General features: G+C 53.4%; 1 protein-coding gene across 3 annotated transcripts; it reads right to left on the minus strand.

Moving 5' to 3' along the window:
• Positions 1-1,223: 1,223 nt before the first annotated feature.
• Lztr1 (leucine zipper like post translational regulator 1) lies at positions 1,224-16,536 on the minus strand. Of its 3 annotated transcripts, none has more exons than XM_020160740.2 (21): positions 16,330-16,536; positions 15,951-16,013; positions 13,828-13,884; positions 11,087-11,166; positions 10,591-10,699; positions 9,925-10,008; positions 9,446-9,503; positions 8,679-8,818; positions 7,423-7,624; positions 6,842-6,997; positions 6,288-6,398; positions 5,523-5,615; positions 5,264-5,359; positions 5,018-5,183; positions 4,584-4,753; positions 4,273-4,429; positions 3,351-3,477; positions 3,111-3,260; positions 2,430-2,535; positions 2,263-2,343; positions 1,224-2,051 (listed from the first exon to the last, which is right to left on the minus strand). In XM_020160740.2, the coding sequence occupies exons 1-21, from the start codon at positions 16,527-16,529 to the stop codon at positions 1,935-1,937; spliced, it is 2,523 nt and encodes an 840-aa protein (XP_020016329.2). In that variant the 5' UTR covers positions 16,530-16,536; the 3' UTR covers positions 1,224-1,934. The 3 variants fall into 3 exon arrangements, 2 of the variants coding, with proteins under 2 accessions (XP_020016329.2, XP_073917202.1); XM_074061101.1 differs by having other exon boundaries at positions 6,288-6,473; XR_012443538.1 differs by having other exon boundaries at positions 1,995-2,051; positions 3,073-3,260; positions 6,288-6,473.
• Positions 16,537-16,901: the final 365 nt, after the last annotated feature.

A 16,901-nucleotide genomic window follows, 5' to 3' on the forward strand; every position in this document is an offset into this window, starting at 1 on the left:
TGTTTTTGAGACAGGATCTTGCTATCTTTGGCTTCAAACTCAAGAACCTTCTGCCTACAGGCTCCATCTTCCTGGTGGGTCAGGTGGATAGTTCATACACTGCTCACCATTGGACTTGTCCCCATCAGAAAAGAAGGTAAACAGCCAGGAGCAAAATCTCCCCCTGCTGCTCCATGGCCACATAGCCAAAGGTGCCCAACTGACTTTCTAGTCCCTGAACTAGCACACAGTGGTCTCAAATTTACTTGTTAGGGCCCTGTGTATATAATTTATATCATGTCTAGAAAAAAAAGAGTCAAGGAACCAGTTAGAAAGGTCAGCGTAGAGCAGGGTTTGCAGGTTGTTGCTGGTGAGGCTTCCAGGCTGCCTAGCCCCTCCACGAGATAGGGCTGCTCCAGGAATGGCAAAAGCCACATCTGGTGGAAACTGACTCTGTGGCACACCACAAGTGATTCACACCTGGCCTGTATGGTCGTGCACTCTGGGCTGGCACGCTGGATGCTGACGTCCCCCACTAACACCTCCAGCCTGCTGCCTCACAAGGGACTACCCTCAGCTCAGCCACCTGCTTCAACTCCTGCTGCACACCCCCTGCTCATTTTGCACCAGTCCACTTCCTGCTGGCTGGCTGGTTGGTTGGTTTTATGAATCTGCTACCCTTGTCTAAGGGCACCCAGACTGCCACCCAGGGCCCCCTATCTACCTGCATACAGCTACTTGGGGCCCCACAGCAAGTGCTGCAGTTATAGCTAGGCCATGTTTGTGTGGAAAGAAAATGAGCTCTAAGGCCAGGAAGAGAGCTGAGCCTTTCCCCCAAGGTGAGCTGCAGCTTCTTAGCAGAAAAGATAGTGGTTTCTGCATTCTTGTTCCCAGAAAGGTAGAACCATGCCTCTTGCATCAGGATGGATTCACACAGGAACTGCTCTAAGCTGAAAAGGCCTATTCTCACCTTCCAGCCCAGGCAAAAAGACACCCTGAGAACCCAATGGAGATGCACAGGAGTGAGGCAGGGCAGACCCCACTCAGGGCTCTGGAAGGGAGGCCTGGACACCTCCCACTGCCCTTCTCCCCCTTGTGACTGGTGGCCAGGTGGTGGTAAGAAGTTAACAACATGGATAGAAGAACAGGCAAGACTGTTTGAACTCATGTCAGGGGGTCTGCCATGGCATAGGGCTGTACAGACTAAGGGTCATAGGCCAGTGGTAGAAACTGCCAGTGAGATGTGTAGGTAGCACTGCTGTGGCTTTAATGGAGGCACGGCTATGACAAAAAATACCTGGGGTATTTCTGCTGACTTCTCCCTGACCCAGAAGTGCACACAGGTGGGCTGAGAACAAGTAGCCCCTCTGAAAGCCAGGTCCAGCCCAGCTTGGCTGCCCTGTGGACTGAAAGCGGTCCTCAGAGCTCTTTCCTCTTAGACCTACCATCTCCGATCCCCATTCCTAAGTCTGGTGGGGGTGTTCACTAGGGTGGTGTGTGCAGTCCAAGTTATTTTGCCAAGCCACCCTCCCTGTGCTGGAGAGATCCTGACAACAGGACCTAATGCCTGAATCCACAACACACCCAGGTCAGGGGGCAAGGCTAAACTTCCTAAAGCCCTTGCCCGGCCCCTAGTCTACACTCTCAGCTTCTCCCCAACTTTGAGGTGGTAAGACAGGTCCTCCATATCCTGTGGTGTTCCAGTCACTGAGCCCTCACCTCCCACCCTGGAGAAGGTACCAGCTGAAAAGGGGGGTGTTCCACTACTCCCTTAATGAAGTGAGGTATGTGTGGCTCCACAGCACCCCTCAGCTCCTTTTGGAAACTGGGCACCTTTGCCCTTGGCCTCACAGGTGCAACCACTCTGCAGGCATCAGCACGTCCAGGGTAGTCTGTAGTGTCCCAAGCGGGCAGGCCTCATCATTCTCCACATTGATGGGGTTCTCAGGGGGCCCTCAAATGTCAGCACCCAGCTCTGCACACTGTTTGTCAGAGATGTGGGAAGCCAGAGAGTCTATGATGTCTAGCAGCAACTGCTGACTCAGGGATCGCAGCGTGGGCAGCTTGGAGACCTGTACAAATGACCAAAACCAGATGGAACTAGACTCATAAAAGGGTGACTGGGTCCTCTTGGGGCCCCACCTGCTCAGGGCTTGCACTGGCTCCGAGAATGGGGTGAGCAGTGGCTAGTGGGTGGGCAGCTCTGCTTGGTCCAGTCTTTTCCCACACCCACCAGAGGCTGACAGGGAGGACAGGGACAGGAGTGCCAGGGAAGAGCCTGACCTTGGTGAATTGGTGCACGATGATGTGCAGGCAGTGCCGCTTCATGTCCAGTGCCTGTGTCTTGTCAGCTGCTTCCAGGATCTGTAACGGTAGGAACCCTGAAGCACTGCCCCACCTCACCCACCCTCGGTGGTTATGGCAAGGCCCACCAGCACCAGAGGCATTACCTGCAGCACATTCTGCACAGTCACATTCATCTCCAGGTTCTGCTTGCAGTACGCTTGCAGCCTGTTGTTGTAGAAGCCATAGTAGTAGGGGGCTGCAAACAGGTAGCTGGAGAAGGGTTAAGGAGCTGCCAGCCAAAGGAAGCCCATCTGCCCACCTGTCCAACTGCCCTTTCCCATCGTCCACTGGGAGGGTGCTGCCTGAGCCCTACACTCACCAGGACCAGGCTTCCAATCCAGGCCCAGACACTGGCTTGCTCTCTAAATAGGTTCTGAGCCATTTAGGGACACAAAAGCCCCATTCAGGGTCCAAAATGAGCCAGAAACCTCTCCTTCCCATATGCACATTTGCAGAGCCTCACTGCCCCCATGACAGGCACCCTTGCACTCCATGCTCAAACCCCATTAAAATGCGTAATGAGGAATCACCCCACGTTTGTTCGCCTGGCACACAGCAATGATGGACCATAGGGGAAGAGTCAAGAACCCTCCTGGCTGCAGATCCCTCCCTGCCAGCTGCTTCAGGGCTCTTGGCGAACACCAGGCCCAGCACTGAGCACTGGGGAATCCTCCGGAGTAAAGAACCAGGGCAAGACCGCCCAGCCAAGACGGGCCAGCTGGGCCCTGAAGCAACTGAGGAGGATGCTACTGCCCCTCAGGGACCCAGGAGCGCCGTCAGGATGCAGCGAGTCCTCAGGCGGCATGTTGACCTCGCCGTAGTAGATGTAGCGTAGCATGGATTCAAAAGCTTGCCTGCTGGGCACCATTTCCCCAATGGAGATGTTCACCTGCCCATCCTCAGGCATGAAGGACCGGAACATGGCTTCAAAGTAGCTGCAGATGGGGCGGCGGACACCCAGCTCTCAGGAAGGGAAAGCCAGCATCTCACCCTGGCCTTTCCTCCCTCATAGGTCCTCAACCCACCTAGAACGGGCAGCCAGGATGGCCTTGTGGGCTGGCCTTGGGTGGCCATCCAACAGCAGTGTGATGTCACAGAACTCTGCGCCTGCCCCCTCCAGATATGCCTTCATGTCCTGGATCAGAGATGTGCCTGGAGGGGTGTGAAGGACCTGAGCAGGTGCCCTGCACCCCATCCCAGCAGACCCAAAGCAAAAAGGGCTGCTTTGTATCCTGGCCTGGGGACCCCATACACACCACCTCTCCACATTGTCCTTGTTGTTGTATCAAGCTTCCCTAGCCAGAAGTGCCACCAGCCCTGTTCTCTTCTTCCCTCAGCCCCCCAGACCAACTGGAGCATGGCGGCTCCCCACACAACCCTCAGGCTTTCTGCCCCCAACGGCACAAGTTGGTCACAACTTGGACCGCTGTGCCTCCTCCCAGCCTTGTGCTGGGCTCCCCTCCAGGCACATTTGTGTGGCCGCTGGTCTCTCTAGGTGTCACCAAGGGTCAGTGGCTGGGATGGGCACAGGCCCCAAAGAGAGGGAGGCATGAAAGAACCTGTGGCTTGCTTTCTGGACTGGGTGGGGACAAGAAGGCACTGGGAGCATAGGAGGCTGTAAGACTGTGCCTGAGAGAGAAGCTCAGCAGCTGACCACTGCTCATGGGTCATCAGACCTGATACCCAAGCCAGAGCCCTGCCCAGGTCACCCCCATAAACAGTTCACTGACACAGCCTGCTGTGGAAAGCCCTGCGGGTTAGGAGGTCCTCTGGGAAGACTACCTGCCTGTCTGTCCTAACCTTGTGTCCAGGAGCACTTTGGCCACAGAGCCTCCACCCCTTGACCCAAGGGCCTGGGGAAGCTGGTGCTCTCCATGCCTTCCAAGTCTCCTACCCAAGATGAACACCGTCCCCCCACACCCCAGGATGGGAACAGGGGCTCCCTACCAATGTCCACAGGCTGATCCGAGGGAGTGCGAGGGGGAGGCTGCTGCTTGCGCCGTACAATCTCCACAATCAATGGAGACGAGAGGTGCTCAAACTCCTTCATCATGATCACCTGGTTGAAGTGGGACTCCTTCACCACGAAGTTCAAGCAGTGCTCCTGGGACAGACAGGCCCGGGCAGGCAAGGGGATCAGGCCAAGTCTCCAGGCTGGGCAAGGGGTTTGCAGTAGGGAACAAGGCAAGGACCAGGCCTGAGCACACTCCACCCCATGCAGAAGGGCCCAGGCTAGCAGTGCTAACCCCAGCCTGCACCTTGAGCTGGCCCAGCTGCAGCTTGGCAGCACTCTCGCACACAACCAGCACATTCTGCAGATCCACGGAGGCCTCGATGTACTGCCGACACAGCTGCTCCAGGCGGCTCAACTGGAAGCTCAGCGCCAACTTGTACACATCCATGATGAGCAGTACGTCCTCCACATGGCCTGTCCCCAAGAGCCCCTGAGACTTGGGGACCCAGAGCAGAGGGCCTGGGAACAGGGCCCAGGGCTCCCTCTACAGATAAGTATGGATCAGGGCTGCCAGGTGGCAGCTGGGCCACATGCCAGCTGCTCTGACCAGCGGTGATCAAGAGTGACCCTAGCCTGGGCCTCAGGGGATCTGTCTTTAAAGCAAGCCTAGTAGCACCTGCCTTGGGCTCTGCTGCCCACCCCACACCCTGATTCGCACCGCCTATACCCCAGGCGAACCTTTCCGCGGGTACTTGATCTTGTCAGTGTAGAGGAACAGCATGAGCACTTCAAAGGATCGAGCCTCAGCCTCTCGGATGGCCACGCGCAACAGGGGTGGCCGCACCCCACTGACAGCCACTCCAGGGGCCTCCCTGGGAGCTGGGACCACTTCTTCCTCCAATTTCTGTAGGGAGAAGGAACTCAAGGGTACCCCAATAGCCAATGGACACAGCTGCCTAGCCAGTGGCCCCAGGGAGACCTCACCTGGGCCTGCCATTCCCGCGCCTGCATGATCTTCCTACGTAGCCAGCGGCTCCGTGCAGTGACAATGGCCACATGGCCCTGCACACATTCTTCCTTCTGCAAGAAGAATGATATATGGATGAAGGACACAAGACCCATTCCCAGGGGACAGAGGCCAGCCATAGTGGTGAGCACTACTGTGTGACTAGCTTTGCCTCTGAGGGCTATGTTCCCATCCCTCACGCACTGCAGGCAGGGCTAGCCCGGGAAGGGCACTCACCTCCCCCAGCACAAACTCCACATCACAGAACTGGCGGCTTTCCCACAAACGCCCATAGTCTTCATGCAGCGTGCACTTGGGGTAGCAAGAGAACTGTGGAAGGAGATCCCAGTGTCAATCCTGAGTCCCATACTCCCCATTGGTGTGAGTGCAGGGCCAGAAGGCAGGCAGGACTCACTGTGAGAGAACAGCCACTCTGGGCCCACAGGGACTATCTGCTCTACCCTGCCACGCTTGCCTTCAGTGGCCCAGGCTTTGGCAAAACTGTGCCATCTCCTCTGCACCTGGACCCAGGTACTCGTGCTGGCCTTGCCCCATACTCCATCTCTCCAGAGACTTGTCCCTGACCTCACTATTCCCCTGGGCTCCTCCCCTGACCACCTGTTCTTCCAGACCTTGGAAGGAGCTGCCAGGGAAAGCTATTGCCAAACCTACTAGGCCCTCCTCCAGGCAATGGGGGCCCTGCAGGCCCCAGGACTAAGCCCAGCTTTTCCTGGCTTCTTCCACCAGCTCTGCTGAAAGCTCCCTACATCTTCTCACCTTGCTCTGAAGCTAACGCTCCCCCATTCTGAGTGTCATCTCAGCCTGCCCTCAGCTCAGCGCCTCCCCACCCCAATATCAGACTTCTCAGAGAGGCTTCTGTCCTCCAGGCTTGACCTAGCAACAGGCACCATTGGACAAGCCCTATTCCCATCCTATGGGCCTTGGTTCCTAGCATTGGGACCCATTACCCCCACCAGCCTGATAGGTCCATGAGCTGCACACCTGGAACCTGTACATCTCTCCACTCCGAATGTTGTTGTCCACGGTGCCTCCAAAGATATACATGGCGTCAGAGATGACAGCAGCTGCATGAAAGAGTCTCCCACTGGGAAGCTGGGAAGGATGACAAGCACGCAGGGGTGATGGTGTGAAACAGGGCCTCCAGCAGTGGGGCTGGCTTCGGCCAGGCTGTGGGCAGGACGTGGCTCTGTGTGAACGTGAAGGAGAGGCCAAAGAGCCCAGTCCCTGGGGACAGAGGTTTTTGGGGTGTCCCACAGGCACAGGTGGCAGCCAGGTCATGTGGTAAGCTGTGCAGACCTCAAGGTAAGCAGAGTAAAACAGCCCAGGCTGCTCTCCTGGCCCCAGAAGGCAAAGCCTAGGAACCCAAGACCATGGCCCAGCCAGCAGGACATGGGCTTCTGGTGCTGCATCTGCTTCACTCTGTGACCCTAAGCAAGCATTTCCGGGAGATTTAGTGTCCCCATCTCTCAGAGGTTGATCACAAGGCCTTACTGCAGGGGGATGATGGAGCCTGAACAAGGCTCTCTGGGCCTCACCTCTGAGGCAGGCTGGGTAGGCTGCTTGGCTGAGGTGGTGCCAAAGTCCAGGCCAAACACATCTCGGGACTTCTTAAAGCCACCCCGTTCCTCAGAGGTCAGGGTGAGCGCCTCCTCAGATGCAGAGGCCCGCTCAGGCACCTCAGCCCCACCAACCTGGTGGGGAGAGATAAGTGGGAATGTAATGGTCAACAAGGGCCCAGCAGGCTGCGCTACAGGCCATCATTCATGCCAGGTAGCACTGTGGGCTCCACTTTTGTGGAGGGAGGATCCACAAAAGGAAGGCTGGGAGGTGAGGCTGGCTACAGCCTAGGAAGTCTGCAGGACAGCAGCACAGGGCAGAAATGATGGGATGGGAATGTCAGACCCACAGACTACAAGATGAAGAAGAGGCAAGAGGCCAGAGGAGCTGGCCTTCAGTGCAGAGATCCCTGGGGATCCTGGCCCTGCTCCTCTTGGTTGCCTAGAGCCCTGGGAGCCCCTGAGGCTGGGGGTATAGATGGGGAGTTACTAGTACCCAGCCAGTAGGTCAGGACCCCCAGGGCGCCCACCCCTCATGCCTCTGGCCTGATAGTACGCACCTCACTATCGGAGCTGGGCTGCACAACTTCCCAGGTCTGGAAGTCCACATCGTAGCAGTGCAGCTCATTGGGCAATGTGTTGTCAGCAGCACCCCCAAACACATAGAGGTGGCGGTCAAAGGCCACCATGGTGTGTCCATAGCGCCGCTGTGGGGGTGGTGGGGAGCCCCGCAGCAGGTGCTCAGTAGGGATGCGTGTCCACCTGAGGGTATGTGACAATGAACCACTACTGCTGGAGTGGGGACTCTGTTCTCCTGGCAGACTTCCAGCAATAGTTCCCCCTATAAAGTCCCCCTGCAGTCCCTGAGATGACCAGTCCAGAACCCAAAGGGAGGAGGGCCTGGGCATGTGTGGCCAGCATTTCTTGCCCTGTCTGTTTAGCTCTGGCACCAGCCCTGTGACCCACCATGGTCCAGCCCCCTGGCATCTAACCTTTCTGGCAATCTGCCGAGGAATGGAGTTTTATACAGACATGTGCAAATGTAGGTAGCTATGCCTATACCACCCACACAGCTGAGTCCCCACCCTGGAAGCTGCCTGGAACTCACATCTTGATGCTGTTTCTACAGCACCTCCACCTTCCAAGGCTTCCCCTAACCTGCCACCCTTTTTTTTGTTTCTGTCAGAGGGTGGTACTGGGATTTGAATTTGGGACTAAACACTGTGCTCACTGCATTACCACTTGAGTAAAGTCCCCACCCCACAAATCTCTTTTTTTTTTTTTTTTTGCTAAGTTATCTGAAGAATCAAAACAATTGCAGGCTATGCCACCTGGCTCTGTGCTGACCCCATCACTCAGAGGGTTGACTCTGCTCAGGATGCTTGGCCCTTCCTCTTACCAATCTCTGACCTGTGGGACAGCTCTTCCTCTTACCAATCTCTGACCTGTGTGGGACAGCTCTTGGGTCCCCTTCCAGGCCCTTGTTCCCTCTCCTCTGTTCACTCCCAGGGCCAGAGACCAGCCCTGTCACAGAACTGAAAGGCCAGACAGCAGCAGCATAGGCCAGAAGCTTTCAGGGCCTGTGCAACCCACCCATCTTCTGCCATCATATGAGATCTATGATAGCGACATTCGCTATTGGCCACGACCTACGCCCTACCTTGCTGAGCTGTAGTCATACAGCTGAGTAACTGTGTGGGGTACCAACATATCCCTCCTCCAGGCTGTCTGCTCCTGCTGTATGTGAAAGCTTGGGAAAGACAACCACAGCTTCCAGACACGTTGTCTGCTACCCTGTCCCAAGCGGGACACTCACGTTTTATCCTTGAATTCAAACTGGAAGAGACTGTTGGTTATCTTGGCTCCACTCTGCCCAGAGAACACAAACATCTTATCCCGACACACGGCCACGGGGAAGTTGCAGCAAGATGGCGGGATCTCGCCACTCTGGGCCACCTGCAGTGGGGACGCAGCTCAGCCCAGGCCCCTACAGAACTCAGAACCTGGGCTCATGCTTCCATGCACTTTGAAGTGGGATCTTTATTCTTAAAACTTCTTTTGTAAGTGTTCATAAACTAATTTTTTTGTTTTCTTTTCTCTCTCTTTTTAACTAATTTTTTTTTAACTGAACAATTTATAGTCCCATCTTACTGCTTACATGTGCCTAGCTTGAGCTGAAATCATAAGGCATAAAGCATCAAGGGCTAAAAGGAAGGAAAGCCCCAGGAAAAATTCCAGGAAGACAGTATGCAGCCCTCAAATATAGGTGGATTAGACTAAAATTACATCCATCCATCATGTGCGGCACTCTGCCCATCCAGAGCTCACAGCCTTTTTCTTTTCAGTTGTGGGGATTAAAGACAGGCCTTGCACATGCTACACAAGTCCTGTACCACCACACTACACCAGGGCAGGAGTCTTTTACTGCACAACCACTGGAGTTGGCCATGAGGACCAGCAGGAGGTCAGGGAAGGAGTGAGGCTGGACTTTGGCAAAGGGAAGAAAGTAGCTCGGCCAGCACCCCACCCACTCCCAGCACCCCCTCACTCCTATCTACACCTGGATTCTCTACACCCCCTCACCTCCTCCCAGCATGTGAGTTCCCGATCTTGGAGGCCGATTGTCCACATGTCGTTCAGCCTGCATCAGGACAGACAGGTCAGGATTCCTTGAGTCTGGCTGTCAGGGTAGGCCTAGGCCTGGCCCTAGCTAAGAGGGATGTAAGTCAGGGGATTCCTCCTGTGCAACCATGAGATCAGCCCATCAATAGGAAAAGAGATGCTATACCAAACCCCTGACCGTGACAGGTCCCCGGCTGAGCTTGGACAGGAGTAAGTAGTCTCATGCTTAACATCTGGAACCAGGGTCAGGGCCAGTCCCTAACTCGGCTGTTCCCCCAAGACAAGGAGACCGCCCATAACCCTGCCTGAAAAAAACCCCAGAGTGGTACTCAAAATCCACCAGACTAACCTTTCTCAGCCTGAACCCTCAATGCCAGGGAAGTTGGGCTCTGTACCCTAGGACATTCAGAGGTGGGTACATGGACTGGGCCACCACATACCTGGCATTGCCATCATAGCCAGCGAAGACCCATAGCTTGTCACTATACACCGTAGCCCCATGGGCTGACCTGGCAACTGGCAACCTGTAGTACAAAGGGGAAAGTGAAGAGTGAGGCTACCAGTGCAGGCCAAAGTATACAGCCCTACATAGTGACACAGAGGCCACAGCTAGGAAACTGGGGCCACACTGCCAGACAATGGAGTTCTGAGGGCCACAGCTGGGACACTGGGAACAAGCAATAGCACCAGAGGCTGATTTCATGAAGGCTGGGCAGCAGCTGGATAAAAAATTCAGATGTAGGGCTTGGGCTGTGACTCAGTGATAGAGCATCTGCTTAGCATACATGAGGCTGTGGGTTCCATCCCCAGCACTGAAAGAGGGGGACAGATGTCCACATGGGCACAGCATCCTCTCCCAACTGCTACCAAAATGTCAAAGGGGTGCACACAAAGCAGCATATTTGGGTCTCTTCTAAAAGAAGGTTACCTAGAGCAGAGAGCAGGGCAACTGGGAGTCGCTGCCCATGCACAGCTTTCGCTTGCTGCATGCCCTTGGGTCTCCCCCAGCCTCAGGCTCCCATCTGAAATGTCACAGGGGTCAGTCCCAGGCCCACTGCCACCTAGACCCTTCTTGGTCCCTCTTCAGTCTCAGTAAAGTCTCTTACCGTCCTTCAATTTTCCACTCCGTCCACTGGCCAGTTGCAAACTTGTATTCAAAGAGATCATTTTTATTCTTCAAGTTAGAATTGGAATAAATGTCTCCAGTATAGCCCCCTGGGTAGAGAGTGAAAGTGTCATAACCAGGGGACTACCAGAGTCTTCAAATGCAGGGCGCTGAGGCCACGTGAAATGCAAAAACCGGAACTCCATCCACAAAGCCCCAAGGCACCAACTGCCTGCCTTTACTGAGCTCTGGAGATATAGATATGAGCAGCACACTTTCCTGCCCCAGTCATCACAAAAGCAGACAACCCGAGCCCATGAGCTCAGGATGGCTTGGGAAAAGCACTGCCGCCCCCTGCCCCCCACCCCGCACCTGGTACAGGAATTCAGAACAGTTCAGAGAACCAAACCTGCTGGGCACAGGACATAAGGAGACCCATGTTGGGTGGAGGGTAGCAGGAGGGCAAGGCATCTGTGGGCCCAGGAGAGTCTGCTTACCAAAGACAAACATGCTGCTCCCATAGACGACAGCTGAATGGTGGTAGCGGGGGGCAGGTGGGGTGCCGGTGGTAAAAGCCCTAGAGTAGGCACAGGATGGATCAGCTAGTCAGTCCACGCCCCACAGGATGGCCTCTCCCTTTTTTTTTGATGTCATTTTTTAATTCTTTGAGATGGTGTCTCACTATGGTGACCAGGTTGAGTGTAAACTTGTGGGTTCAAGTGACCCAGGAACCCAATTCCTTTCACTTTTGTTATTTTAAAGGTCACACTTTTTTCATTATACAAACTTTTGGAACACCAATAAGGAAAAAACAAAGCAACAGGCATTCTTGTGTAATCCCATTGCCAGAAAACCACTGTCAACACCTGGAGATCCATGCTGCATACCTATCCTCACCTCTCCTAATCTATGTTTCTGGGGATTGGTGTGGGGGGGGGGCGGGTACTGGAGTTTGAACTCAGGGCTAGACAAGCATGCTACCACTTGAATCCTGTCTCCAGAACTTTTGGCTTTTCATATAGGGTCTTGAGTTTTTGCCTGAGCAGGCCTTGAACTGTGATCCTATCTCTGCCTCTGGGGAATTTTTTTTTAATGGAACCATGTGATGGATATTTTCTAATTTGTTTTTTCAACTAAACAGCATAATGTGCCAGGCACTGGTGGCTCACGCTTGTAATCCTAGATGCTCAGGAGGCAGAGATCAGGAAGATCATGGTTTGAAGACAGCCCAGGCAAATAGTTTGCAAGACTTTATCTAAAAATACACCCATCAAGCTGGGTGCAAGTAGCTCATGCCTGTAATCCTAGCTGCTCAGGAGGCAGAGATTAGAAGAGTTTGAAGCCAACCTAGGCAAATAGTTCATGAGACCCTATCTCAAAAAAACCCTCCACAAAAAAAGGGCTGGTGGAGTGGCTAAAGGTGTAGGCCCTGAGTTCAAGCCCCAGTACCAAAAAAACAAGAACAAGAAAAAAGAAAAAAAAAAAACAACCCTGTAGAATATACTAGGTCCTCATGCCACACTAGGGTCGTTTCCAGGAGCTGTACAGTATTCCGCAGTACGAGGTCCATAAATTTTGCTTACTGAATTAAAAACCCATTTACACTGCTTATCCAGGGCTGCTTGTTTTCTTGGTGGTACTAGGGTTTGAACTCAGGGCCTGGCGCTTGCCAGGCAGGTGGCTCTTACAACTCCAGCCACGCCCTTAGCCCTGTTTGTTTTTAGACACAGTCTCATTATGTACCCCAGGCTGGCCTCAACTTCATGATCCTCCTGCCCTAGTCTACTGAGTGCTGGGATTACAGATATGAACCACAATGCGCAGTTCTGAGGTTTGAACTCAGGGCCTACACCTTGAGCCACTCTACCAGCCCTTTTTTGTACTGTTTTTGTTTTTTTTTTTTTTTTTTTTAGATAAGGTCTCAAGAACTATTTGCCTGGGCTGGCTTTGAACCATAATCCTCTCCTGATCTCTCATTAGCTAAGATTACAGGCATGAGCCACCAGCATCCGTTTATACTTAAGCAATTTTTGAGAAAGAACTATGAAGTATTCACAGTGATTTTTGTGTGTATGTGTGTGTGGTACTGGGCTTTGAACTCAGGGTCTCACACTTGCTAGGCAGGTGCTCTACCATTTGAGCCATTCGGCCAGCCCTTTATTGGGTTAGATATTTTTTGAGATAGGGTCTCGTGAATTATTTGTCTGGGCTGGATTTGAACCTCAATTCTCCTGATCTCTGCTTCTTGAGTAGCTAGGATTACATATATGAGTCACTGCCAACTGGCTCCTCACAGAGATTTTTAAACTTAATTGAGGGCTGGGGACATTGTTTAGTTGTAGAGCACTTGCTTAGCATGCACAAGGCCCTGGATTTCATCTCTAGCTCCAAAAAAGGAATTAACTGTTAACAGTTGGCTGTACTATAAAGCTGAATGTTAGAAAGCATGTTGATGGCCACCAGAGCCACCAGTGCTGCTAGACAGAGAGTGGGTGATGTCCAGTAGAACTGCCCCATTTGGGAAGTCACATGATTTTCTGAGCCCTGACAAAGTCTCCTGTCAAAAGGGGACAATGAGACCCCACCCCCAGAGGGCTGCTGGGGACCAAGTCCACAGACCAGAGTGGGCTACAACAAGGGCTCTGGACTGTGTTCCTATATGCGCTGATGGTGGAGCTCAGGAAAGCCAAAATCTTCTATTCCTGGGGCCACATGTGCCCCTTAGCTACATTATCTTTTGCCTGAGGCCACACAACTGAGGAGGGCTGTGGGAGGGGCTTGGCCCACTACCTGTGGGGTCACCTGGCAGATGATGGGCCCTGTGGGTCAGGGGCAGGATAAGAAGCACTGGCTGCCAGCCCCTAGGTGGCACCCTGTACCAGCAAAGTCAGTCCTGGGAGAACTCGTAAGCCAAAACCCTGCCTTATGTGAGGTCCCATAGCAGCCCCTGGTGACTGAAGGACTCTCTCAGGGCAGAATTCAGATGCCCACACCTGGACCAAACAAATCCTTTTAGCTAACAGGATTCAGAATAATCAATTGCACTGGTGACTGGAACAAACACCCAGGAGAGGGAGAAAAACACTGAAAGGCTGTGGACATGGTACCCAAAGGCCCTATTCTTTCCTCCTTTATGCTTCTCTCTGGCTCTCCACAACTACCTGAATCTGCCAGCCACCCAGGCCCAGCAGCATGCTGGATGGAAGGGCAGGGTTCTGGAGCTCAGAAGGCTGCTCACCTGCACCAGGAACAGTCCTTCACATCAAACCGTAGGAGGTCATTGAGCATTGTCTTTCTGAAAGGCAGAGAGAGGGTGGCATTGGCTAGGCATGCTTTGTAAAGTGTTGCCCACAGGACCCTAGAGATGGGCATTACATATACCCAAGATTTGGGGCGGGGGGACAACAGGAAAGCTATTTTAGACTGGCTCACTGACCCTTGGACCTGACCAGGGCCAGGCAACCAGCTGATGACCAAAGGACAAGAGCAGTGACCACTAAAGAGGCTCCCCAGTTGATGTGGGCACTGCTTATACAGGCAGGGCCAGCCTGCCTGGGCTCAGGACCAAAACATGATCCCAGCTGCCAGAAACCCATTCCCGAGGCTGCCATGAGGGCATAAAATGGCCCAAAGGCCTGAGTCATCACTCACCCCTCACTTCAGCCTCCAGGCCCTCAAATCCCATATCTCAACCCCTCCTCTTATGGCTGCACCACCAAAATGAGCTGCTGGCCTGGATATCAGAAGAGGCCTCTCTCCTTCTCTCTGAGCTCTATGTTACCTCTTTATTTCTTTTCAGTACTGGGGTTTGAACTCAGGGCCTACACCTTGAGCCTCTCCACTAGCCATTTTTAGCGGTGGTCTTTTCTCAAGCTACTGTTCTATTTCCTTGTTCCCATTTTACAAAACTCCATGTTGCTATTGTCCAGTGGGAGCTCTCATATTTTTCTAAATGGAGGCTTCCCTGATTCATGAATTACAACCAACAACCAACAGTAAAAACATTTCTACTTATTGCTACACAGTTGTCTACCTGCTACAGTACACCTCTGAGGCTAGAAGTTCCAATCTCCCACCCATCTTTTCTGGTTTAAGGGATTCTTGTTAAGGCTCCAGTAAACATCCATGGGTAGATGCCTATTCCCTTATTTTGTTCCTTCATTGGACAAACATTTATTGAGAAATCTGGGTGCTATGATACATGGGTTAGAAGCACACAGGCCTTGCCTTGGCAGAAGAGACCGATCATAACCAACACCTGTGTACTTCATCAACAAATGGAGGGAGTAAGAGGTGAGGGAGTGAAGAAAAGAAGCACAAGGAGTATCAGAAGAGAGGCAGGAAGTGTGGGAAGAAAGGAACAGCCAGTAAAAAAGACTGAATAACAGGGTGCTTGGAACAATCCAAACAAAGCAAGGTAGCCAGTGGTGGCCAACTAATGCAAGGGGATGCAGCAGTGGAACAGCGGAGGCACAAGTGTGTAGGCCTCAGGGACTGTCATGAGAACAGATGTGGGGAGACATCACAGAGTTATAAGCTGAGGAGGAACATGCTCTGACTTGCACTTGTAAATGGATCCCTCCAGCTGCGTGAGGAAAGAAACTGTGGAGATGAGCTGGATGCCAGAGGATCACAGCCAAGGAGGCCCTTCTGTCCAGCCTGCATGTCCTGAATATCCCACCTGCTCCAAGTCAGGACCTTCCCCCTGGAATTCCCACTGGACCAAAGCTGTAGTGCCCTTCCTGAAGCTGGCCTCAGGATAGCTTGTGGAGCTGAGAGGCAGAATTAGGCCTCATGGGCAGGATCAGTCACATGTAAACAAGGAACCCTCAGCACACGGAAAACAGCTACAATTGAACTGGTTCATGTGAATGAACATCAGGCCATTTCTGGAAAGGTTACTTGCCAGGAGTTTATAGCAACGCAGGAAAATCTTCATAAGTGAAACATGCAGGAAATAAATAAAACTCTTTTCTTCACATCTTTTGGCTACAAGGTAAGCATGTGGACCAAGCCCAGAGGAAAGTGTAGGAGAAAAAGAAAAGCGTCTGGCAAGGACGGTAGTAAGGGTGGATGTGGGTTTGTTTTGGGTTTTTTTGGTTTTTTTTCAAGGCTGTGTCTTATTCACTCAAAACAAGAGGGATATTTCCATGTACTTAGCCCTCAATGCTGAGGGCCTTGAGTGTATGATCTTATTAATCTTCATCATGACCTGGAAGGTAGGTGCAGGGAACCTCATAAATGAGGAAACTGAGGCTTAAGAGTGCTTAGCTAATGTCTGGAAGGACAGTAGTGGAACTTTACAGGCCCAGTCTCAGGCCACAGTGCTAGCCCAATACCCACCCAAATGCTCAGACTCACCCATTGTCTCCACCAAATACGTAAATGGCATCTTTATATGCCACCACTGTGTGCTTGCTGCGCCTGGAAAGAAAGACGGGGTGGAGGGTGATGAGGATCCTAGTGGGAGGCATTTAAGGAATGGGAGTACACATGGGGGCTGCCACAGAAGCTGGATGATTCCTGTCAACTGCCAAGATATACAGAGACCCTTAAATTATACAACATCCCCAAAGAACCCTGCACGTGGGGATGCCTATCATTTCCAGGGGACCCATTACTAGATCTCACCCCAAAACACCACCCCCAGGCCTCGCCCCTAGACCCCGCGTTAGGGGGGGTCCCCTCAAATCACATCCCTGATCCCCGTGCCCTCAGGATCCCCTGAACCCCGTCGTACCGGGCACCCACGAACTCGTCGCAGGGGGGGAGGCGCCGCCAGCGATGCACTGTTTCGAAGGGCCCGAAGTTGAGCGTCAGGTACTCGACACTGTCTGAACAGCTGTGATCAAAGTCCACGCTCGGAGCTACCTTAGAGCGCGCCCCACCTGCCAGGGCCCCGGCCCCGACCGGAACCCCCGAGCCACCCGGTCCAGCCATCCCGGGTCCACGCCCGACTGGCAGCCGGGGCCGCAGGAGTTGTGGCCACCGCCCCAGGACGCCCGGAGGGACCACATTTCCCAGAGAGCTCTGCACCAACAGAGAAGCACTTCCGGCCAGCGCTCCACTTTAGGCAGCCCGCACTTCCGGAAAAGCCTAGAGCTTCCTGTGACACCGCGGGGAAGCCCGGAATCTGGCGGCTGACCTTGCGGCAAGCGTGTAGTATTCCGAAAAACATTTGTGGCGAAGCGTTGGGCCCGTGTTCCCCCTGCCAGTATATGAGTCGCAACCCCCAACTGGACTGCACTTCCCGGAGCCTACCGGGCCCACGCCGCCCAAGGGACCCTCAGCAGCTGCGGGCCCAAAGTTCCC

Source organism: Castor canadensis, chromosome 18 (genome assembly GCF_047511655.1).
Source record: "Castor canadensis chromosome 18, mCasCan1.hap1v2, whole genome shotgun sequence".
Taxonomy (NCBI): domain Eukaryota; kingdom Metazoa; phylum Chordata; class Mammalia; order Rodentia; family Castoridae; genus Castor; species Castor canadensis.